General features: G+C 35.6%; 1 protein-coding gene and 1 pseudogene across 9 annotated transcripts; both read right to left on the minus strand.

Moving 5' to 3' along the window:
* Positions 1-274: 274 nt before the first annotated feature.
* Positions 275-13967, minus strand: LOC113305618 (annotated as a pseudogene).
* Positions 13968-16840: 2873 nt separating this feature from the next.
* Positions 16841-25410, minus strand: LOC113301366 (phosphate transporter PHO1 homolog 3-like). Of its 9 annotated transcripts, none has more exons than XM_026550138.1 (18): positions 25142-25410; positions 24385-24669; positions 23926-24034; positions 23753-23795; positions 22387-23437; positions 21127-22226; positions 20522-20879; positions 20373-20421; positions 20206-20277; positions 19977-20106; positions 19701-19821; positions 19288-19546; positions 19088-19192; positions 18952-18996; positions 18701-18850; positions 18248-18526; positions 18012-18148; positions 16841-17703 (listed from the first exon to the last, which is right to left on the minus strand). In XM_026550138.1, exons 6-18 carry the CDS (start codon positions 21833-21835, stop codon positions 17601-17603), a joined length of 2517 nt encoding a protein of 838 aa, XP_026405923.1. In that variant the 5' UTR covers positions 21836-22226; positions 22387-23437; positions 23753-23795; positions 23926-24034; positions 24385-24669; positions 25142-25410; the 3' UTR covers positions 16841-17600. The 9 variants fall into 9 exon arrangements, with proteins under 9 accessions (XP_026405923.1, XP_026405926.1, XP_026405922.1 ...); XM_026550141.1 differs by having other exon boundaries at positions 22387-22469; positions 23330-23437; positions 23753-24034; XM_026550137.1 differs by having other exon boundaries at positions 22387-22934; positions 23330-23437; positions 23753-24034.
* Between the last annotated feature and the right edge of the window lie 475 nt (positions 25411-25885).

Raw genomic sequence — 25885 nt, forward strand, 5'->3', positions numbered from 1 at the left:
CAAATATGACACAGTGTGTCAATAACGTATGTTGACCCACCCTGACGTGTCAACAATACTTGTTGATCCACGAACCAAATCACAATATCTTGGTTTAACTTCCAACAAATTTGCATTGTCTCTGTGTTCGACTTTCTTTTAATCTAGTTTGCAACTCAATAGCACCTATTCCTACCGATCATTGAAAAAACAACTTTCTTGTTCTTCATAGACGGACCATGTCAATTCCCAATTATCATGACTTACTGAACCGCTGAGTTTTCTTCAGCATTTCTTACTCATCTTTATCCTCTTCTTCTTCATCATAGTTGAACGGGGGTGGCAGAGTTTTGAAAGCACGAAACTTACCAACATTGTTTAAGTGCTCATTCTCTAACCTAATAACAATCAACGGAAATCATTCAGCTATAAAAATTAGGAGGCATCAGTTAGAATACAGTATGAGTCTGAAAGCCCATTTTCCATTATTGTTAAGCGAGTCAGCCATCTAATTGACTGTGAAATAGGACCTGAATCTATTAGGTTGAATGAAAAATAAGACAATGAAATATACCTGAAGAAATTCCACATGCCTCGGCGAATTATCTCTAGACTAGCAACAATAGCAACCAAAGCCTCACTATGTAAGAAAGATATTTGAAAGTTTAACACAGTCTGTAGCCATGCAAATCTCAACAGCACATCCAAAACCTGAAATTATGAAGAAAACAATATCCAGTATTTTCGGAATATTAATAGTGAATATTATGTTTAACTGAATATCCATATCAACAGCTTCTCAATCTTACCATGGCTCCAAAGTATACACTTTTTTGTGATAAAATTAGCTTGTCTCTCAACTAAGGATTCTTCGAATTCCTTTGCAGGAGTCCCCAGTCTACGACGAGATCCCAATATATAGCAGCAACAGAAGCAATGACTGAATTGATCCATGCATTACCCACCATCCCATCCCGTGCTACTTACGGTAAGCTATCCTCATTAGAACAGTGTTGAGATTATTAGTCCCATATTATTTGGGCAATCTAAGATCCCGCGATTTATAATTTCTTAGGGCCATTCCTCTCATTGCCAATTGGTTTTGAGTTGGATGCCCGTAGACTTTAACATGGTATCAGAGAAGGCTATTTGTGTCGAGTCAGTTGATCGCGCCATTACTCCGCGTCACCTGATTTATAATTATCCACGTGTTAGACCCAATAAGGCACGTGAGGGGACGTGTTGAGATTATTAGTCCCACATTGTTTGGGCAATCTAAGATCCTGCGGATTATAATCTCTTGGACCTTTCCTCTCATTGCAAATTGGTTTTGAATTGGATGCCCGCAGACTTTAACAAACAGCTCCGATGATAGACAAGAATTTCAACCCATTAATTCCCTGCATTATATCTTTCTCTTCAAAGTAACGCCGAATACACTACAAGCACCAAAAATGATGCAGGGCATACTACAATTCCAGAAGATTCCGCTTAGAGGTTTGGCTTCCATGGTTTCCTAGTTTCAGTCTTTCTTATTTTTAGGATTCTTTTAGATTTCCTTTTAGTTTTCTGTTTCCTAGTTTAGTTATTCTTCAAGCTTATATAAAGGCTAGATTAAGTCTTGTAAGAGCAATCTATTACTCAATCAAATTATTAAACACAAAACTTATCTTTCTCTTCTTGCTTGAATTCTCTTCTCTTCTTGCTTATAGCAATCTAGTATTGCTTTCTTTTACCTTGTTCCACATTAGTTGGTATCAACCGCTTAGTTTTAGGTTTTCATCATATAACTTGATCCTTTACATCGCTTCCGCAACACCTTTCAGTCCTTTTTTAGTTCCTTTTCGTATACAAAAAAAAAACAAAAAAAAATATGACTGCTCAACCAGTTACTCTAGCATCAATCGAAGCTCTCATCAAATCTCATACCGAGATTTTGGCAAAAAACATTATTGAAGCTCTTGAGAAGTCCATGGAGGACAAATTAGGGTTAAGAGATACCAAGCTTGACACCATGCAGAATCAACTTTTGAAGGTTGCAAAACATATAAATCTGGATTTGGATATGCCTGATATTGTAGACTTAGAAGGAAAAACTAAAGAAGATATACTTCAGTTTTTACAGAATGATGATGTTAGCCATTCACATCGACAACCTAGCCATATTGTGCCTTATACTCCACCTCTGGCTACACCTATCTTAGCCAATCCAGTTGATCTTCAGCCGGGTCATCAGTCTCACTCTCTGCAACCAACTCCTCCTACTACAGGGAATCGGTTTCATAACAGGCAACAACAATTTCCACCGCAACAGCGAGCTAATAATGCTTATACAAAATTTCGTGGAGATAAGTTCAATAAATGTCAGCAATCGGAGCACACTTCTAGTGATTGTCGGAAATTCAATGCTTTGATTGGTGAACCTCATTTCATTAATGAAGTCACTGGTGCGCTTAATGAGTTCGAAGATGAAGACTCACCTGGTGATGACGACGAGTTTGTTGGTATGATTCGTCCATTATTTCTTACTCAACAATGCAAGTCTCAGAGACACAGTATTTTTAAATCAAGATGTTATATTGGGGTTAAAATCTGCAAGATGATAATTGATAGTGGCAGTGTGGATAATTATATTGCTGATCACGTAGTTAAGAAGCTTGAACTACCAATAACTTCTCATCCAGAACCTTATACTGTAGGATGGGTTAATGCCTCTAGCACACAGAAGATTACTCTTCAGTGTTATGTGTCATTCTCTTTTGAGGGTTATGAAGACACAGTTCTATGTGATGTCATTAATATGACGGCAACCCATCTTCTTCTTGGCATACCTTGGCAATACGATCTTCACGCGGTTCACAATGGATTCGAGAATACTTACACTTTTGTTCATAATGGGAAAACCAAGGTTCTTAGTCCATCCAATTCCACTTCAAACTCTTGTGCGCAGACTGATGCTGTCGTAGCCACTGTTATTCGTTCTTTGCACCCACAACATTCTTTACATTCCCATGAAGATTCTAAGCCTATGATTGAGTTGCCTGCAAAAGTGAAGCCCTTATTATTTCAATATAATGTTTTATTTCCATATGAACTACCAACTGCATTACCTCCTTTACGGAATATTCAACACTGCATCGATTTTATCCTGGAGCCTCTTTACCAAACCAAGCACACTATCGCTTGAGTCCTGCTGAGCATGAGATATTACAGGGACAGGTAAATGATTTACTTACAAAGGGTTTGATACGACCTAGCAACAGTCCTTGTGCCAGTCCTGCCTTCTTGCGTAGTAAAAAAGACAATGGATGGAGGATGTGTATCGATTGCAGAGCATTAAATCGCATCACCATTCCTTATAGATTTCCGATCCCGCGTATTGATGATATGATTGATTTACTGTCGGGCTCTATTATTTTTACTAAGTTGGATTTACGCAGTGGTTACCACCAAATACGCGTTCGAGGTGGAGATGAGTGGAAAACAACATTCAAGACACGTGAAGGTTTATATGAATGGCTGGTCATGCCATTTGGGTTATCTAATTCACCTAGTACTTTTATGAGACTAATGAATCAGGTTCTCCAACCCTTTCTCAGTAAATTCGTTATTGTCTATTTTGATGACATACTAATTTTTAGTCGCAGTGAGCCAGAACACCTCCAACATCTTTCACAAGTGTTTCAAGTTCTTGCTGACAACTCTTTATATGTTAATTTGAAAAGTGTACCTTCATGGCTTCTTCAGTAACATTTTTGGGATGTGATTCTACTGATGGTATTCATGTCGATCCTTCTAAAGTTCAAGCAATTGAAGATTGGCCAGTTCCTACTTCTATTCGTGATGTTCGTAGTTTTCATGGTTTGGCTTCTTTCTATCGAAGATTTGTGAAGAACTTTAGCTCTATTTCTGCACCTTTGTGACTGTCTCAAGAAGGAGAAGTTTGAGTGGACGGAAGCAATGGATAAAAGCTTTATTCTTCTTAAAGAAAAGCTTTGTACGGCACCAATTCTTGCACTTCCGAATTTCAACAAGCCTTTTAAATAGATTGTGATGCATGTTGTTGGTATTGGTGCAGTATTATCACAGGAGGGTCATCCAATTGCATATTACAGTGAGAAGAATTCAGATGCACAAAAGAAATGGTCTACATATGAATTAGAGTTATTGGCTCTTGTTCAATCTCTTAAGCAGTGGCATACTCTTATACATAGGGAATTTGTTGTCAACACTGACAACCATGCTTTGAAGTTTTTGAATACTTCTGCTAAAGTTAACAGAATGCATGATCGATGGCTTTCCACACTCAAAAATACACTTTCTCCGTGAGACATAAAAGTGGCAAATTGAATCAAGTTGATGATGCCTTAAGTAGAAGAAGTCATCTATTAACTACAATTCGTAATGAGAGTTATGCATTTGACTATATCAAAGACATTTATCCAGAAGATGAAGATTTTGGCAAACTATGGGATCAATGCAGTTCTCAAACTCATGGGGTTGATGATTTTCTTATACAAGAAGGTTTTCTTTTTAAAGGGAATCGATTATGTATTCCTCAAGGGTCTTTACGTTTACATCTTATGCGAGAATTACATGGCAGTGGTCTTGGTGGTCATTTTGGGAGAGATAAAACCATTGCCCTGATTGAAAAAGATATTTCTGGCCATCTTTGAAACGTGATGTACAAAAGTTCGTACAAAAATGCATGGTCTGTCAGAGAGCAAAGGGTACAATTCAAAATACCGGGTTGTATACTCCTTTACCAGTTCCTGATGCACCTTGGGTTGATATAAGTATGGATTTTATACTTGGTTTACCTCGTACTGCTAGAGGTAATGATTCTGTTATGGTCGTAGTTGATCGTTACTCTAAAATGGCTCACTTCGTAGCTTGTAAGAAATCAACTGACGCTTCTAATGTTGCTTCTTTGTTCTTTAAAGAAGTAGTAAGATTGCATGGGGTTCCAAAGTTATCACTTCTGACAGAGATACCAAATTTTTGAGTTATTTCTGGAAAAGTTTATGGATGCGCTTAGGCACAGTTCTACAATTCAGCACAACTTCACATCCGCAAACTGATGGACAGACTGAGGTTGTTAATAGATCACTTGGGAATTTGATTAGAGCTAAGTGCCTGGATAATAGTAAGCAGTGGGATGTGTTATTCCACATATGGAATTCGCTTTCAACACTTCTGTGAATCGTTCTACTGGGAAAACTCCATTTGAGATTGTGTACTCTAAAGTACCTAATCATACTCTTGATTTGGTAGCCTTACCCACCACACAGAGTACAAACACTGCAGCCGACTCTTTTGTAGACAAAGCAACTGAATTACATAATGAAGTAAAATCTAAACTGGAGAAGTCCAATTCTAAATATAAAGAGGATGCTGATAAACACAAGAGGTTTAAAACCTTCAAGTAAGGGGAGCTCGTGATGATACATCTAAGAAAAGAGAGATTTCCAGTGGGTACTTATAACAAAACCAAGATGAAGAAATATGGTCCTTTCAAGGTTTTAAAGAAGATCAATGATAATGCTTATGTTATTGATCTACCAAATGATTGGAATATCTCCAACACATTTAATGTTCAAGAGATTTTTACGTTTCATGGTGACAATGAACTTCTGGTTTGTTTGGACAACTCGAGGACGAGCTTTACTCTAGAAGGGGGGACTGATGCAGGGCATACTACAATTCCAGAAGATTCCGCTTAGAGGTTTGGCTTCCATGGTTTCCTAGTTTCAGTCTTTCTTATTTTTAGGATTCTTTTAGATTTCCTTTTAATTTTCTGTTTCCTAGTTTAGTTATTCTTCAAGCCTATATAAAGGCTAGATTAAGTCTTGTAAGAGCAATCTATTACTCAATCAAATTATTAAACACAAAACTTATCTTTCTCTTCTTGCTTGAATTCTCTTCTCTTCTTGCTTATAGCAATCTAGTATTGCTTTCTTTTACCTTGTTCCACATTAAAAAAAAATTAAAGATTTATCGGGGGTGTATCATTCCAATTCTTGAATCTTTAATTAGGCATGCATTGGTTTTAGCATGGATCATGGATCTTGATGTTTTTCATATAAGATGGCTAAGGTATAGGAAATCGCGGTTTTAGGGAGACTAGAGAAGTGTACTTTAAGGAAATTTGATCGGGTAACACGCATATATTTCCTACATTAATCTAACATAAAGGGAAAGGGGCAAGCGTAACCAGAATGGTATTGTAGCAACAATGAAATTGGATGTGTTGTAAACACTGTTAGTTTTGCAACTGCTTTCCCTGTATCTGTAGTCACCCCAAACGTAGTAACAAATGTAGAACTCAAGACTTCTAAGAGCTTGTACCTACTTGATCAACAGAAACAGTTCATTAACATGAATGTGACATGATGTGTCTTGTTTTGTAGAAAAACTTATGACATCTAACCTGACTAGTAAACTGGTCTGCCAGCACGAAATCTGGCAGTGTGACCTACAAAGAAGGGAAAACAATGAATAAAAAGCACAATTATAAATCAATGTAACTGAGAATTATTTCATAATGATTCTGGTGGAAGAAATCCTTTGAATGTATACCTTGTAAAAAGGAGCACAGACACAGTGGAATGTGGTTCGTATAAAGAAGAAACGACTTGAGCGATACATAATGTTGAGTGGGCAAAATGCTATGAGAAGAACAAGCTGCAAAGACCTTAGTTAAAAAAAATATTACCTATAGCAGAAAATGATTAAAATATAAATTCAGTTTAGTTGTAGAATATCTTACAACAAGTAATGCTAAGGGAATTAGTTCAGTAAGCGCTTCATATTTTTTTGTTGTTATATCCATTTCCATGTCTAGGTTAGCCAGTAGCAAGTGAAACTGTAGCAAGAATTGTACCTAAAAGGAAGACTTGTCTGAAACCCAACTCTGTTCCTTGTTTGAAACCAAATATAAATGGATAATTGATTCGGTAACGTTGCCAAAAGAATAAATTCGCCGAATACATGAGCATATGTAGTACTACAAATCCAAATAAACTGCAAAGAGAATTCATATAAATTAGTTATTTAAAATTCGGATGACATTACAAAGAGTCACAGTAACTTACGTATATAGTGGAAACATGGTTTCCATGTATCGGGTACTCCCCTCATTTTTAATGAGTTTCCTCACATGAATGACTAAAATAAGAGATACCAGCAGAGCAACTGTGCAGCCAGAAAAGAAACCTGGAAATAAAAAGTTATGTATTTCAGAGAATGGATTCAGATTTAGTGAAAGAGTGATGTAAATGTAACGTAAACTGAAGTATGAAAGAATCCATTTTTTTTGTTTAATCAATCCATATGATCATATTATATGTTTCTCATTTTACCTGAGGAATATGTAGTTCTATGTCTTTCTCTCCTTTTTTTCGATCTCAAGATGTTCATGCCTGAACTTCTGTTTGAGTTTGAGAAATGCTTGATGAATGGAGCCTCTACTCTTTCCATAAGTCTACTGACCTGGGGTTCAATTTTCCCACAGATGCCATACATTAGTAGAAGAATATAATTCACAGATAACATTGTCTATAGCTTTTCCATCAACTGGTAATGATGATTTAATGCATACACTATAAGCTTACATCGTCAGAGCTGCCGATGTAGGAGTTATCCACCATTTTCAAGTATATTTTTGATGCACTTCTTGAAGTTACCTGCATAAATGGAAGGATAAGTTACAAATCAATTGTCACTTGAGTAGACTTTTATCTCTCATTTCCCTGAACAATTTAGAATGTTAACAGAGAAAAACTATCTTGTGTCTTTATATACATCGGGATATCTTACCTTGCCATATCTCTTCATGATCTTGGAGAATGCCATGAGATTGAGAAATCTGAAGATCATTGATAAATATAAAAAGACGAAAAGTTATGCACATCACACGCTCCAAAATGTATCAATAAATGAACTTTGTTTACAGTTTACCTATAGCTCTTTAGGAGTTTAAGTTTATGATAGAAATGGATAAAAGCAGACATAAGTTGTTCTTCCACCCTTTTTAGGTTCTTCTTTCCAAAATTCAATTCTCCGTACTTTCCGTTCTTACTGAGAATCCCTTTCAAGGTCGAACTTGGAGTCCCCAATGTGTTGTTAATCTTGACATTGTAAAGGATATCGAGAGACACAGGTCTTTTGATTTTCAATTTTTTCGGCTTCTCTTCGCCTCCACAATCAATGATATTAGACTTATCATTATCATCTAAATGGTTTTCCTGGTTACTTGGTTCACTCTCTTCTGTATGATTTTTTCCATTATGGCTACTTGGATCATTTTCCTCTGAACAATTTCCACGACTTCTTCATTCATTAGTTTCTTCTATCACATCCATATGCACCATTTCTACAAATTTGCAAAAGAGTAATGTGAAACAAAGCTGATTTATGAAAAATCAAGATGTACACTATTACATGCATTATCTAGTTAAAGTCGAGAGAGTAGCTATCATCTTTGGTTAACTAGGTTTCTCTTGCAGCTAATCGAGCAGTGGTTTAGCTATCATCTTTGTGACGTGACTTTTTTTTATTTTATTATCATACTAGTAGTGGACAGAGGGAATATCTACGATCGGAAAGTATGTTAACGTATTAACAGATATTTAGAGTTCGATGGGAAACAGTGGAGCTAATAAATATTTTAGAGTCAAATGGGAAACAATGGATGGCTCCAAGAACTATACAAGTTTATCTTTGGAGAGCTTTTAACACTAAGAGCGTGCTTGGTTCGGAGAATTGCGAGTCCAGGAATTCAAATCCAAGGGAATTCAATCGAGAACATGTAATCGACTGTAAATTACCATCTGCTTTAGTATTACAAATTGTTTGTTTAAAATTTTTCGAATTTGAATGCTGTGGAACAACTAGAAAAAATACTTTGGTTTAGAAATTTGAAATTTAAAATTTTGAAATTGGTTTGATTTTAGGTATTAAAATTTCAAAGGGGAAGAAGGGTATAAAAGTTAGTTTTACGGTGGAATCCAAGCTATTCCAAGTACGAAAAGTGTGGAATGTAAAGTCTAATGGTTTTCAAATTGTGGTCATCCACTTTTTTTACAAGGCATGTTCCAAAGTTTCGTGGAAGATAGGTCGAACTCCAAATGATAGAACGGATTCAAAAGCATAGAGTGAGTGGCAATCAGATTAACGCTTTGTGCCAATCCGATTGGCGTTCTACACCAATCTTAGAAGTTGGAATTTTTCCACCATTAGACTAACACTTCCATGATCTATTCCAAGTGTTGGTGTGTTGCCATAATAAAATTTCAATTAGGTAGATATTGATTTGGCAGATGTTGATTATCCTTCAATTGAATTATGTCAACCAAACAATAAAATTTCAATTAGGTTTATTATTCCTAGGAATCCAATTCCTAGAATTAGATTACCTATAATCCTATTCTGGATTTTCAATAACTTGAACCAAAAGCATTAACATCTTACACAGAACCCATGTATAATGTGAAAATGATTGTATAATGATTGTGCCATGACACAAAGTGCCGGGGATTGAATTTCCCAGTTGAGTGAGTATCTCTATTTATAGATGTTCAAGACTAAAGGTTATTTAGAATTCAAGATAAGATAACTTGAAATTCAAGCAAACACTTTCTTTGTTTAGACGAAACTCTAATTAGGGTTTCAAGTAAGTATGTGAGAAATTTGTCTTGAAATAACATAGAAGAATATACATAGTGATCCGGCTATGTGAACCTTGTATAATGACAATTCTTGGAAAATATACATTTTCGAACTAATAAGCAATATCATGTTCATATAAACACTTGAGAACTTGATCATGATGCACATACAAAAAGTGTTTTAGGGATCATAAATGTCTTAGCGGTGTTTAATTATGAGAGTCATAGCAATGTTAAACATATTTAATAAACATATTCACTAGGACGGGTTGTGGAATGGATCGTGAACCACTAGCTAGTTCGTGAATTCAGGGTGCTATGGTTCGTGAATTGTCCTGCTTCCCAAAATTAAGATGTTTATGGTTCGTGAACCACTGGCTCGCCAACCTTCCTATATTTCGAACATCATATATCAATAGTTTGCGAAGTGGTTTGCCAAACTTCCAAATTACAGTAGTTCTAAAAAAATCTCTTTCATGTTTGAAACCTTCCCAAATGTCATGGGTATAAGTATCATTGCTTGGGAAATTTCCAAATGATGCACAACATTAGTTCTTGAACAATAAATTGTTTTGAACTAAGATTGCTAAGCATCAATGAACATCCAATGCTTAAATCATATTTTGAGATGTTTAACAAGACAAACTCGACTCAAAATTTCTTCTCTGCAATAAATCTACTGGAAGTCATACGACATAGTCTCATAAAGATAGAATGGTAAAGCTTTTGAGTAAATAGAATAGTTCAATCTTCACACACCTTGTTAATTAAGTTTTCCAAATGTCTTCATCGATCTTCAATCTTTGAGGGTTATTCAGTGATGTCTGATACTCAACTACTAACTTTTATACCTAGTCCGAGACTTAACGTAGACTATAAATCAATATATAGTTTTGTTCATTAAACATTGACAACAAACTTGAAATAGTAAAACTTGTGAGTTCGATTAAGCAGTGCTCTAACAAAGCCAACAACGATTAAAATTATTCTATCTTTAGCAGTTGAATTTAACTGGAAAACACATCATCTTGGCGTTAACAATTGAAAGAATCCATGTATATGACTCAATTTCCAAGCTTTTGAAGATCCCACTAGGCCCAATCATGTATGTTTGCTACACAAATTCATATATGATTTTAAACATGCACCAAAAACATGGTATGACCACTCAAGTTATGCTTTACTCTTACTGAAGTTCATTTCCTCTACTGCTAATATTTCATTCTTTGTTTATAAACATAAATCTAACATGACTATAATATTGATTTATGTTGTTAATATTGTGTCAACTGTGTCTTGTCATATACTTCAGCAGTAATTCATTACTCAACTGCAAGCTCAGTTTCCTATCAAAGACTTAAGGCACTAGCATTATTTTTCGGGCTTAGAGGTGAGGAGAGATAATGTTGCCATTTTTTTCTCACAAACTAAAATGCAGTTGATCGATTAAAGAAACATCATATGGAGGGAGCCAAATCTTGTCAGACTCCCATTGTCACTTATACAAAGCTCATCAAATTTGATAGGGAATTGCTAGATAATCCAACTGAATATAGATCACTTGTTAGTCCTCTTCAATACTTAATACTGACCGGGCCATGGATTTATTTTGTTTGCCAACATATGCAGCATCTTAGAGTTCTTTCTATGGTAGCTGCATCTAAGATATATTAAGGGAAGTTTGACTCACAATTTTCATTTTGCTAGCCAAAAGGTCTACTAGGGAAACTGAATTTTCTACGGTTGAAATCCCATTTCATGTTCATCTAAGAAACAAACTATTGTTGCAAGGTTTAGCATTCGGGCTGAATTCAGAACTCTTACACACAGTGCAACTGGAATGATATAGATTTGTTATCTTCTTCAGGATCTCCATTTTCATTTACTTTTTATTCCTAGTTGGTTCAACATCTCTAGTTTCCAATCATGTTCAACATTCTAGAATGAAGCACATAGACTATCATTTTATTAAGGAACAAGGCTTTGGATGTATTTTTTGTCATCAAATAGCTAACATATTTGCCAAGGGATTGCGTGCCCTAGATTTTCTCTTCTCAAAACCAAGCTCAAGTTTGTACCTCCCTTGTGCTTGAGGGGGATATTAGCACTCATATAACTGGCACTAGAGGTACGGTGGAAAGAGTGTTGTGTAGCTCAAAGTGTAATTGGGGTATCAGTATACTACTCTCAGTTTGTATTGTAAGTTTGTGCTTTGCACACTCATTTTTGCTAATGGTTTGTTAACAACTAGTTTCTCTTAGTTTTCGGTGAAAGAATTTTGAATTATCTTCTTCATTTTTGTATCTCCAATACCTCCATAAATAGTATCAAACTAGCCTTTTAGTCTTTTTTATTTTATTTTATTTTATTTTGGACCAAACATTATTTTTTTACTGGTTTAAGGAAAAAATCCTCATAAGCTAACCAAGAAATGTCCTCCATGTATACCAAATTTAAGTAAATAACTACCCTTGAATTACCAAGTTCAAATAAGTCCACATTTAGGAAGATCTATTTTGGTGGAGTTTGGACCACCGTAGAGTTCGAAATCCGTAATCGTTAAAATCCGCTCCAATTTAAGGAGTTTGGATGTAGTCTAGGGACCACTAGTAGGGCATTAAAAAAAGAAAAAAAAGGTGGAATTTTTTCTTATTCAAAATATGTCATGTGTCTTGAACTATTCTATAATATTAACTACCAATGCTGGCAAAGAATAGTTATTTTGAGATAGCAAAATCCGGAGATATAAGATCTGATTATTATTCCAGGGCCTTTCATAAGTGTTACTTCATCTGAAACAAATATTCCATCACTTCATGAGAAAAATAAATTAAAATAGAAACAACTATTCCAAACTGCACGTGCAGTTTGTCTTTCCTTCAAAGGAAAACCATGTCAAGCCCTAGATACTTACTAAAAAAGAACATGCATGCATTTGAAGAATTTTTTGATCAATAATTTATACTTTAGAACTAAAAGTTTGACGCAAAATGCAAATATGTTTAACCATGATTAAACATGATCTAACTGGATACGAACAAAAAATAAGATATTAATTTATGCCTCGGAAGGTCTCGTGGCAGTGCCGTAGTGTAAACCCACCGACAAACGTAGATGCTCATATTCATGTTTTCATCCATGATGACAGGGGAGAGCGGGTCCCTATTATAGGGCAGCATTTCTGAATCTTTCTATGGACATCACAAATCAGCAGGGCCGTCCCTGAGACATGGTTTTAGCTTAGGGTGCTTGCACTCTAATATCAAGGTGACGACAATTCATTATGTAATCAGTAGTATCAACTTTATGTTTGAAATGTAAAATATGTTGTCACTGCCTCACTTCTTCTCCTCTTTCATGGAAGGTTAGACTTTCAAGACTCAATTGTACAAAATAAAACATATTTTTATTTTATTTTTTACTACTCAGTGTGTGGTTGTGGATAGAATCATCAACTCATCAAAGCCTAGCTAAAGCAGAAAGCAAGAAGTCCACAACACAAGACGAAAAGACTGTCAGAAATTTGTATACTTTCAACACGCTATTCAAGAAATAAATGCAAGCTAGGAAAACACCGGTCTTTCCCAAATGCAGAGGCAAAATTCAAACACTAACTAATCACATGAAAAAATGTGGTAATAAAATAATATCAAAATTAAAGGAAATCTTCAGTGTAGTATTTACCTGTGGTTTTGGGGCTATTGATGCAGCAGCAGTTTCTTTACAGAGTTGTTCAAACTTGCCTTGATCAGGATGCTCAGCCTTGACCCAAATGCAATCAGAGCATCCATTTTCTTGTTTAACAAAGCAGCTTCATTCATAACTTGATCAACTTTATCCTTCTAAAACTTGTTAACTTTGTTGAATTCATCATCGAGTCTACAGAAAAATTCATGTTCTAACCCTCCTTCTTCTTCATTTGACATCAAGAACTTGGTCTCATATTTGTGATAACCTTGCTTGTTATTAGATCTTTCTATGATCAAATGATTGCAATAATATGACTGGTTCCTCATGGTGTATAAATGCATGATGGTGGTGATGATGATTATGGCCATGGCTAGGACTATTGGTTAGGCTGATGCTAGGAATACGACTCAGGAGACCACTGAAACTTCTGTACATTGTAAAATTTCTGCTTAACCCATCTCCACCTGCAGCAGCATTGGTAGGATCATGAGAATGTTTGTGGTTTTGGTGGGGGGTTTTGAGTTTGAAAAGTTTAAGATCTTCAAGTGCATATTTGAGGGATGTGTAATCCATGTACGCCCCTCGCCATTCTGGCACCATTTTAGAGGCAAACTCTTTTCCAAATTTCATCTCTCAGACTCTCACTATCTAGATCTTACTGGTCATGATGATCAGTAACGCGGATGGAAAATATGTGAGACCAGAGATGGAGAGAGTATACCTATTAAAGAACAACTTCAATAGGAAGGCAGTCGATAGCTATTCTAGACTCACTTACTATACATTATGTTTTTCTTTCTGTACTTGTTTTACATTTTGTTTCTAATGGTGATCGTGCGACAATTTTTCCTTATTTTTTACTTTCTATTTTATTTTTTAAGAGAGGCTTCGGTAACCCCATTTTATCTACCCAATTCACAATGATAAGGGGTGTCAAATATTTATGTAAACTATCAAAATTATCCTCAAAAAAATATTAATATTACTAAATTATCTCCATCAATCCTTAATAAACCTAACTAAAAAAATCATTTTTATTTCTAACATAAAAACCGATCATCTCCTCCACTCCCTCTTTTTCCATTTTTTTGAAACCAAAAATCGTCGATGATCGAACGATTCAAAAACGATTAATCGTTTTCTTTCTTCCATAAAATGTCGAAACCAACAAGAACTAAGTATGCTACTAACATGAATCATTCTAGTGCCGACAATCCCGGACTTGTTCAAGCAATTCGAAGTAAAATGAAGGAAATGCGACAACAAGCCGAAGACGATCGTATCGCACAAGAGGAGGGAATGGGTCGAATCAGGATTACATATGTCTCAACAAAAACCGATTGTTTAGTTCAGAAACGGACCTTATATGTATATCGAGTAAACCGATTTCGTGAATCGGTTTACATTAGCACTTGTAAAAATCCGATTGTTATTTTTATATGTTTGGAATCAGATTTCATATGTATATCGAGTAAACCGATTATATACCCTGACTTTAAAAATGCATTTCATTCAATTGTTTTTTGTCGCTTAAATCCGTAATCTACAGGAAAAAAAATGAAGCCGAAAAGAAATATAAGAAGAAATATGACCATGCTACTCCTAAGCCTTTGGGACCTCGTCGAAAAGACGGTAAAAATTTGAATGCTTCCCACCGAAACCCAAGGGGCACGGGGAGTAAAGCCAAAGGGATCATCATCAATGACCCGCCACCACCACAAGCGGAGCAACCAACACATGAAGAATCTGATTCCGAAACACCTACTGAACAAGAAGGTGGTGACAAACAAGTTGAAGAAGAAGAATGTGATGAGGGATTTAATGAGGAACAAAGTGGTGGCAAGGAAGGTGGTGAAGAAGAACGTGACAAGGAAGGTGGTGAAGAAGAAAGTGATGAAGAAGAACGTGACAAGAAAGGTGGTGAAGAAGAAAGTGATGAGAGTGAAAGTGATGATAGTGAAGGTGATGAAGAAGAAGGTGACAAGAAGGTGATAAAGAGATAAGAGAAGGAGGAGGAGCCAAAGAAGAAGAGGAAGAGAGCGCCCCTCCCCCCCCCCCCCAAAAAAAAAAAAAGATGTCTGAAGGTGCATCGAGCAGCGCCCAACCTGGTAAACGAGGACGTGGTAGTGGCGGTGTACGTGGTCGTGGTGGGGATGTTCATGAATGAATGGTTATATTCATGTTTATGACTTTAAGTATGAATAATTATGGAGTCAAAACTTATGTGTTGTCTTAAACTTATTGTCGAATTATGTTTAGTTACACTCTTATTCTATGAATGACTTAATCTGGTTTCTAGTTTATGAATGACTTAATGTGTGTGGAAAAAATGGAGGATCCTGGCATTATTTCTGTCAGAATCGGTTTACATATAAAAATATGTAACCCGATTCTGACTGTTTCCCAAATGTTCAGTTTCGTAATCGGGTTACATCTACCTATATGTTATCCGATTGCTAAGAAGAAAAGTTCTGTAACTTTTAGAATCGGTTTACGTGTATAAATATGTATTCCGATTTCGGTGAAGAAAAGTTCTATAACTTTGAGAATCGTTTTACATGTACATTACAAAATCCCGATTGTTTGGATTGAATTAAAAAAAAAATAGCCGTTGAGACTTCATCTATATGAGGACAACCTCTTTGAGCCACTCCCATATCACACACTTAGCCTAGAAAATGGAATGGGAACCCTTTGAAGATTTGTTTCTCGTTAAATCCTTTGCTAATACGTTCCGCGAACGTCCGAATGAAATCTATTCAATGTTTTGGAAGAGAGTTAAAGAGTTCTTTTACGGGCGTACCGCGAATCCCAATAACCAAAAATGTAGAGACTTGGCTTTTCGATTCAACTACATAAAACGCGCAATGCGAGAGTATGTAATAGTTAGAAATATGGTGTACCACTATCATCCACGAGCTCCTTTTAGGGAAAAAGTGAGTAATGCTATCATTTTTATACCCATGTCAACTACACTAGTTCACATACTAACATATAAGAATTCATTGAATTTCAGCTGGAACATTTCAACGGGCTATGGAGAATTCGTAATGGGGAAAGAAAGTTCATTCACCACAAAGAATATACGACGTTGTACCGACGTGCTCGGAGGTTAATTGATGAGCATTTGATGTGTCAAATTCAAGAATTCCCATACTGAGTCCTATATATATGTAGTTGGCTAATTTACTAAACTATGTAATGAATATTTTGTTTCTGAAAGTAAGGCATAATCGGTTTACATGTGCATTACAAAAGCCTCGATTTTTGGAATCGGGTTATGTGGGTATTGATCAAACTCCGATTCTGGGTTTACATCTTCCTAAGCATAAAACTCAACCCAGAACCGGTTTACAAATGCACTAACATAAACCGATTCTGGATCGAGTAAAAATTAATTTTTTTTACAAATTTTGATTATCGATTAATGAAAGTTAATTTCAGGATTAACTTGATTAAACATTATTTAATAATCCGAATTAGCACTAATTTAATAAGGTATATTGGATATTAATATAAATATTGGATAAGGAGTTTCTATGAATTGTCTCCCAATGACCCTATTTTATCATGTAGTTATAGGCCCCAATTTGGCGAGGCATTTTATTTATACAATCCAAGATGATAATGAAACGAAGTAAAGTTAAGATAAGGGCACCAATCTGACAGACAAGAAACAAACAAGTAAAGAAAATACCGAAAATACTTTATACCCCGAAATTCTTCCACCAAATCTTTCACGCGGCAAATGGTGGGGGTATGAGTGGGGGCGCCTAGCATACGATGTTATTCTTACATCTGACATACATCAGTCGGTCTTATAATCACAAAGATTCAGACGGACACTATCCCCTTCTGCGGATGTCTTTTTTTTTATAAGAAGAAGAATAATGCGAATAAAGGTGTAAGAGGAAGCCAGGTTAAGTAATAATTTGGAGGCTGTGAGTGGTTTTACTACCGAAGCTGCTACATATCCCCGAATCCTTTCCATCAAACCCTTCTCCGATAGGTGGCATCATCCTCCCAGAACGAATGATGTGGAGGAGTGACTGAATTTTCTCTACGACTGGAGCAGTGGCTACTATCTGCCTCTCTCTAATCTTACAAGAACTTTACTTTACACTCAAAACTACATCCATTAACTACGTATAAAAGATAAGACAATGACTACTGACTAAGGTTAGCTTAACTGATGATATTGAAAAACCAACGTCATTTCCTCACCGAACAATATCTACTGGCCCATTGTTAGACGAAAACTCTTCACTCATCTTTATCATCATCATCTTCATCATAGTTGAAAGGTAGTGGCACTGATTTAAATGCCCGATACTTTCCCACATTGTTCAAATGCTCATTCTCCAACCTGAAACATCAATTTATATACTTTTAGTACCTTTGTCATCATAGCCGTATCTGAATTGGTAGCTATTCATGCAAGTTTTTCGTATTTATTTCTATGCTTGGAAAAATGCAATATTTTTAGGCTATTCTTTGTGTAATTTTAATTATCAAGTTCAAATCAGTATCTCTCAGATCCAAACACCGATAACGGGGAAACTTGGTCATAACTGGCTGACCAATTGATGAACTTATCATTTAACAGTCTAAAGGCTATAGTTATGCAACTCATTCAATATGAATTTTAATGAATTTTAATCTTTGATGTCATACCTGAAGAAATTCCACATTCCACGACGAATGATCTCTAGACAAGCAAAGATCGTGACCATGGCTTCCATATGTAGGAAAGGAAGTTTAAAATCAAAAATACTTTGCAACCAGGCAAATCTAAGCAAGATATTCAGTACCTGCATTTAAAGCAATGATATTGTTAATGTTTCACGAACTGCATCAACATCTAGCAAGCAATTGAGACATTCAGCTTATTAGCTTAATCAATTACTTACAATGGCTCCAAAGTATACATTTTGTTGTGGGACAAGAAGTTTATCTCGCAGAAAGCGATTCCTGGAGTTACTCTGAAAGAGTCCCCAATCTATAACAATATCCCAGCAAGTGCTAACAACAGCGGAAATTATTGAACTGAGCAATGCCAGTACGAGCCATGCGGTTGTGTCATTCAGCTTATAAGCTGCTCTAATGGCTACAGCAACAATTGTTGAGAAATATTTCAACGCATTATATCCTTGCATTCGGTCTTTCTCCTCAAATAAACGGCGCAGGCACTGTAAAACAGAACAAGCTATCTACTATGAGAATATGGGAAAATTAATGTGCACATAAAGCTATATTACCGAATACTGTCTACTTCCTAATTTGTTCAAAGGCCTGTGGTTCCTAAGCTATATGCAATGCTATCATCTTTCATCAGGACCTGAGACACAGGAAAGCAAACCAACCTGAAATAAACGGAACGAATATGGTATTGAGGCTATGATGAAATTGAAAACTTTAAAAACACCGGTCTTCTTGCACGAGCTATCCCTGGATTTAAAACCTCCCCCACCATAGTAGCAGATGTAATATTCAATACTTCTAATGGCTTGGACCTGAAAACGAAGAAGAAGAATATAGTTACTAAAATTAATAGTTTCGAGTGATTCTTTAGTTTTACGCTGTGATTTCTATGCATCAACAATCAAGATCTAACCTGGCTAGTTAACTGATCTGCCAAGAAAAAATCGGGTAATAGAACCTGCGTTTTAGAAGAGACACATTAAAGATCAATAGATTGTTCCTACTGTCCGCATCATTATTTCTTAATGGAATATAGTCTGATTATTTACCTTGTAGAAAGGAGCGCATATACAATGGAAGAAACACACAAGCAAGAAATATCGGCTTGAACGATATACAATATTGAAAGGGCAAACTGTTACGAGAAATACAAACTGCACAGAGAGATATTTACTTGTTAGTTTAGTTGGTTCGTGATTTAATTAACATGGGATTGATTTAGCTAGGAAAGAAAGAGAAAGTATCTTACAATGACTAAAATAAGAGGGACTAACTCAGTTAGGGTCTTGTAGTCTTTGGTATGCTTGTTCATTTCCATATCTAAGTTTGCGAGTACGCTTGCCAACGCAAGTGTTGCTAGGGCTGAGCTTATGAGGAAGACTTCCCTGTAGCCCAATTCAGTCCCTTGTTTGAACCCAAATATAAATGGATAATTTACCCGATAACGTCTCCAAGCATAGACATTAATTGCATACATGAGCATATGAAGGACAATGAATCCAAATAGGCTGCAAAGCACAATTTAGATCAATTTAAGTGCTGCTGAGAATATATGACAAGAATTGAATAGATGATAATAAAACAAGACCTACATTGATGTCATTGATTAATGCAGTTAAAATCAAAGATTCTAAAAAATTCAGAACGGAAGTTTTGACTTACCTATAAAGGGGAAACAAGGTTTCCATATATATCGTACTTCCATCCATCCCCAATATGTTACGAGCACGTACAATCAATATAAGAGACGCCAAGAGGGCTAACCCGCATCCAGCAAAGAAACCTAAAGAAGCATTCGAACAGTTACAATTAGTGTATTACAGCTTGAAAACATTTCAATACGAAATAGATTCTCTCACTTTAAAAGAAACTGGTGATTCAGGAGCTAACTGATTGTGCAACAGTCAAATTCTAGTACTTGGTTATGGATGAGTTTACCCAAGGAAAATGTAGTCCTATGCCTTTCTCTCTTTGCTGCTGGTCTCAAAATGCTTATGCCTTTGCTATGGTTCGCATTTGTGAAGTGCTTGATGAAGGTGGCTTCAACTCTCTCCATAAGCCTAGTAACCTATAAGGCGAAAACCAAATGACACAATTAACTTCATCTTTTTATAGTGATTGGTTGGTTTGGTTAGACAAACATCAGAGCAATAATGAACAAACATACCCCATCATAGCTGCCAATGTAGGAGTTATCCACCATGTGTAGGTAAGATTTTGATGCATTTCTTGAAGTGATCTATGTCAGGATAAAAAGATCAATAATTGTGTTCACTAGTGATTTGTGGTAACCTTGCGTAGTTCTGAACCGATGTAAAGAGGAGGAGATCTCACCTTGTCATACTTCTTCATGATCTTAGAAAATGCCAAGATGTTCAGAAAACTGTTTCATATAGCATTTCGAAAAGAATAAATGGTTCAAACAAACTGTAAGCATAATGATCCAGGAAAGTAATCAAAGTGTACATAACTATATTTGTTACCTGTAACTCTTTAAGAGACGAAGTTTCTGATAGAACTCGATGAATGCTCGTTGCAGTTGTAGCTCAACTTTTTGCAAGTTCTCTCTTCCAAAAACAATGTCGTTGTTCTTGTTAACGTTAAGTATTCCTTTTATGGTTGACCGTGGTGTTTCAAGAGTATTGCTAATGGTCACACGATCAAGGACGTCTAGTGAAGCTGGTCTACTGACGTCCATCTTCTTTGCTTTCGTTTCGCTCACAGTAGTACTAGTTGAACTAATAACTCGGGTACCATTAAGAACAACATCATCTCCGGATTCCTCGGATTGTTCTTCAAGGCTTTGCTCAATCTCTTTAATGGCATCCATATGAGGCATTGCTACATCAACATCAGCACATAGTTTTAATTTGATAATTTGATATCTCACTATGTAAGTTAAAAACTATTAAAAAACAGTATAACCATATATCATCCACAACATCATCTGGCAACATGAAGGCATACACATTAGCAGTAGATTTGTCACGACAGGAGGTCGAAGTTTGCCTATATATATACACTAATTTGTTGATCAAAATAGAAAGGAATTAGCCACCAAAATTATTTGGGAAAGTTGTGTACATACCTTCTCTAGATACATTTGACGATCTGCTGTTCGATCTTGAAGTACCAGTTGGAGAAAGAAGCGAATTAGTTTGTGGAGAAGTAACTCGAGGCGAGGTTTGCGAAACAGCTGCAGCAACATCGGAAGCAAGTTTAGTCATCTCAACAGACCAATTGACGAAATGATGATTGGTTCCATCAGGATTTTCAATCTTAATCCTGAAAGCAATCAAAGCATCCATTTGTTTGTTCAGCAAATCAGCTTCTTTCATAACTTCCTCAACTTTGCTTTTGTAAAACTTATTAACTTTGTTGATTTCATCATCCAGTCTTCTGAAATACACAAGTTCATATTCAGCTCCTTTTTCAGATGACATCAAGAACTTGGTTTCATAACGATGATCAAGATTTTTGTCTAGCTGGTGAGGATGATGATTATGTTCATGATCAACGGCAGTAACTAGTATGACTTGATCTTCAATATCACCATGACCTGCTTCTCCAGATACTTTAGTAGTAGGACTTGTTGAATTACTGTATCTTCTAGTAAGACCACTAAAAGTTCTGTACAATGTCATAGTTCTTTTCAAGGTTGGAGCAGTAGGATGCGGTTTATGTTTATGATTAAAATCATGAATATCTTTCAGAAGGGTTTTGAGATAATCATAATTCATGTATGCTTCTTCCCATTCTGGCACCATTTGAGACTTGAATTCTTTCCCAAACTTCATGTTTAGCTTAGCTTAGATGATCACAGTAGCTTAGATGGGCAGAGGTTTATATGTGACATACACAAATATATTTCTATCAAAGGAAAACAGAGCAACTGATTATAAGGATGGATGTGATGATTTTTCTAGTATGGAGTTATTATATAGCAAGAGAAGAGAAAAAAAATTCTTTGATGTTTCAACTTAATTTATTTACTTAATCAAGAATTTGGACATTCAATTCAACCTACTAAAGTTTGATTAGCACAATTACTTTATTGCTCCTTTCGGGTTGCACCACGAGAGAGAGAGAGGTGTGTGTCACGTTCAAAAATGACACGGGTTCTGCTGCATTTGCTGGTTCTGCTGCATTTGCTGGTTTTTGATCGATCATTTGTTTGTATTGAACAAACTATAATATTTTCGGGTGACAAAAAAATGTAGTGGGAAAAGGGTCAGAAACATCACAACTTTGCCAGTCTTTTACTATTTAAAGCACGTGCATATATATCTATCCACTAATATTTTAGTGAAACAGTGTGAAATCAACCCCCAACCGAGAGATATCTTACATCCATGATGAATCAGATCTGATCTCATTTCGATCCCATTCTCGAGAGCTGATCGGTTATGAACTAAAGGCAGCGCCACCTATCTGTACGGTAAAGATGATGTAGCTCATATTTGCAGGAAGATAAGACGCCTTGTCAAAACAAAACAAAACAAAAAAAAAGCCTTTCTAAACGTCACCCAATCCAAATTAGTTCACATATTACACGAAAATAGAAAAGTAAACCATTGAACAAATATAATACCATTAGTTTTAGACTTTGATAAAGAAAAGCGTGACTGAGAAGAAAACCAAACATTTATATTGGAGGAAAATTAAATCCAAGAATCGACAGTAGTGGCAGTTTTATGATGGTTTTGTTTGGTAAAAAATTAGATTAGATCAATTAAATCAATATGGTTCAATTCATAAAAAATATCCAGACTACATGAGCTGACAAAGATTACAAAAGAGGGAGACAACAAGGCAGTAGCAGATGGTATGAACACATCACCTCTTTTCTGGCTTAAGAATGGTAGGATAAAACTTAAGCAATGTAAAGCCTTAAACCTGTAACATTATTACTGAGGTTAATCTACACAGACAAAATCAAGTTTCAAGGTTATTCAACAAATAATCAACTACAAGATGAAAGGCTTCTCTTGCTAAAAGAAGTTCTGTATCAGAGTAAGCTGAACGTAATACACTTCGCTTCCTATCTACTAAGCCACGTACAATGATCTACATTGCCGCCAGGACACATCCAAAATTAGTTATTGGTTCATGCCTCGTGAGCCCAACGAAGACTCGGGTTCCAATTCCACCCCTTTATTTTCTGTGCACTTGTGCAGAAATAATAGCCGCAGCCAATAGAATGTACTAACTAGAACGTGAATGAAGCTAAAATGACAAACAACCATTTTCAAGAAGAACCGATTGAAACAAACTAACAAATGACTGCTTACTTGTATGTATTGAGCGCCGAGTCTTTTCAATTATGTTTGTATCTCTGCATCACTGAGGCACAAAATAGCGCTCTTATGGGGATCAGGCGGCAGTACCAGGAGCAACACCTATACAATATAAAAGAACCAATGCTTTAAGAAAATTCTAATCTTACCTAGCAGCCAGCACAATTATCTTAAAGCTAGAAAATCAGAACTGGCAGGTTAATTTGTTGATTCTCTGATCCTGCTTGGAGTCAAGAGTATAGAAGCAATATCCTTGCAAAAGATGTAATATAAATGACAACATAATGAAAGTTCAAGTCAACTTGTTATGGACAATTCAACAGCAATAATTTAAAGGTACATCCTATTGTCGAATGAAAAGTTGTTTCAATCCTTACGATATATCATAAGTTTCAATCATTAGAAGAATCTAGATACCTTTTCCATATCAGGAATATGTTTTTGAAGAGTCTTTCGTAACCTGTCAACTTATTACAGTATCTGTCAAAAGAAACATCTTACAGACATACTAGCTTGAGTAAATTATGAAACTGTATATATAACCCCTTCACTGTTAGGAAATCAATTCAGAGTGTCATAAATATACAGACCATTTGAGCCCTTGAAGAGTCCGTTCTCGTAAAGATGGTAGCCATTTTACTACTCTAGCTCCATCTTCCAACTACTGATACCTACCATGTTTACTGTCAGGAACTCACTCTGTTCATGAAATACACAAATAAGATGTTCAGTCATAGCATACAAATTGATTAAGAAACAGATCTCTTTCCATTAATTTTGATCTTATAGAAATTAATGTCGAGGGATATGCGAATGCACCAGGTGTTTGCACTATAGGCCAAGAAACTACGAAATAACTTTGTGTGTTAAGGATGCTAAGAACCGAAAACATAGCCAAATACCAGAGAATTATGAATTATTCACCTGACTAATAATGGATCAAGCGATTATTATTTCACAGCATAGTTCCCTTTATATGCATCTACATTAGTATTAGATTTTTTCAGCAGTACAAGATTTTCACATTAAGTTAACAAAAAGAGGCTTACCTCTGTAGCCTGCACTGAAATGCTAACCAGTTATTACGGACTGTGACAATTTTGGTTATTGATTGCACAGATGACAGATGGAATTAGGGTTTCCTTTTTAAGCTATCAAATTCTTTTGTAACACGGAGTCTTCATTTATCAGCTCCATCGTTTTCATTCCCTATATAATTTTTATAAGCCACCATAAAATTCAATTTAACACACCCATTAACATAACCAACCCTGTATTGGAAAAGAATTGCCAGATTGTGCTTCATCTGAGACTAAACTCTTGGATAGTAAAACCTGGAAACAATTTACACCAGGGTATCAAATAAATATCGACTTTGTAAGCAAAGTTTGCTGATCAAGGCCCATCTCCTAATTTCTTCTTTCATCGTTTGCTTTAAAGAACGCAAGAATCTATTTAAGCAACAATGCAATATTCAAATTTCTAGGTCCAATATAACTCAAAGGCTTCAATTTGTTTGATAGGTTAGCTTGTAAGCTGTAGCTATATGAAGACCATTAACATAACATCGTTTAGAGTTAAAACCCAACAGTCCAAATTCGTAACCAATACAATTGGGGTTTTAGAAACAATTAAAGATTTAGAAGATGAATCTGGACTTTTTACCACAAGAATTGAACGTTTCTCGATAGAATCATTTCATGATAATAGCGAAGAAAATCTAAAAAGCATGTTCGGTAAGTGGAAGAAGCCTTTCCCATCCAGTAAAATTTAACGAAGGAAAATTAGGGAAAAAATTAGTCTTACTAAGTATTATCTCCGAGGCTGACAACAGAACGAGCAACAACATCAGCCAGCTCTTCACCAGTGAGAAAGAAAATGGATTCGAGTAGTTTTGGATGTCAGAACGTCTGAATGACGATGAACTAGGAATGAAAGTTGAGATTCAGAGAGACCCATTGTACAGAGGCAAGTACTGAACCTGGTTTTTCTGGGGCTTTTATGTGAAGTCGATGCTTTTAAGGATTATTCCGAGTGACTGATGTGGCACATGTTCTTTGCTACTTTGTTAATTGGAGACGAATTCTTTTCAAGATGGCAGGTCTGATGTAAGATCCGTTAGATTTAAGTTTATTATTTTTGTTATCATTTTTAGAATCTAATTAATTTAGAGTAGTATTTTTTATTTTTAAAATTATTTATTTTTAGAAGTTATTTAATTATGTAATGTTATTTATTTTAGAGATTCTTTATTGGGAGAACTTTTTTTCTAGCCCAAAATTACTTTTTTAAATATCAAAAACCCATCATTAAAATTCCATATACGACAAACCCACAATTATCTATAAGGATAACATGATTACAAAAATAATCCTTTATTAATTCCATAATAAAGAAATAAAAACGTGAACAAAAAAAGTGATTAGTTGTAATCCCTAAAATTACTCTTGATTTGACTAAACTAATTCCGTAGAACAACTAAAACATGAAAAATAATTATTTTTATTATCATAATATTCCTGAAAAAACTCCCCAAAATAATTATTGACT

This window comes from Papaver somniferum, chromosome 8 (genome assembly GCF_003573695.1).
Source record: "Papaver somniferum cultivar HN1 chromosome 8, ASM357369v1, whole genome shotgun sequence".
Classification (NCBI taxonomy): domain Eukaryota; kingdom Viridiplantae; phylum Streptophyta; class Magnoliopsida; order Ranunculales; family Papaveraceae; genus Papaver; species Papaver somniferum.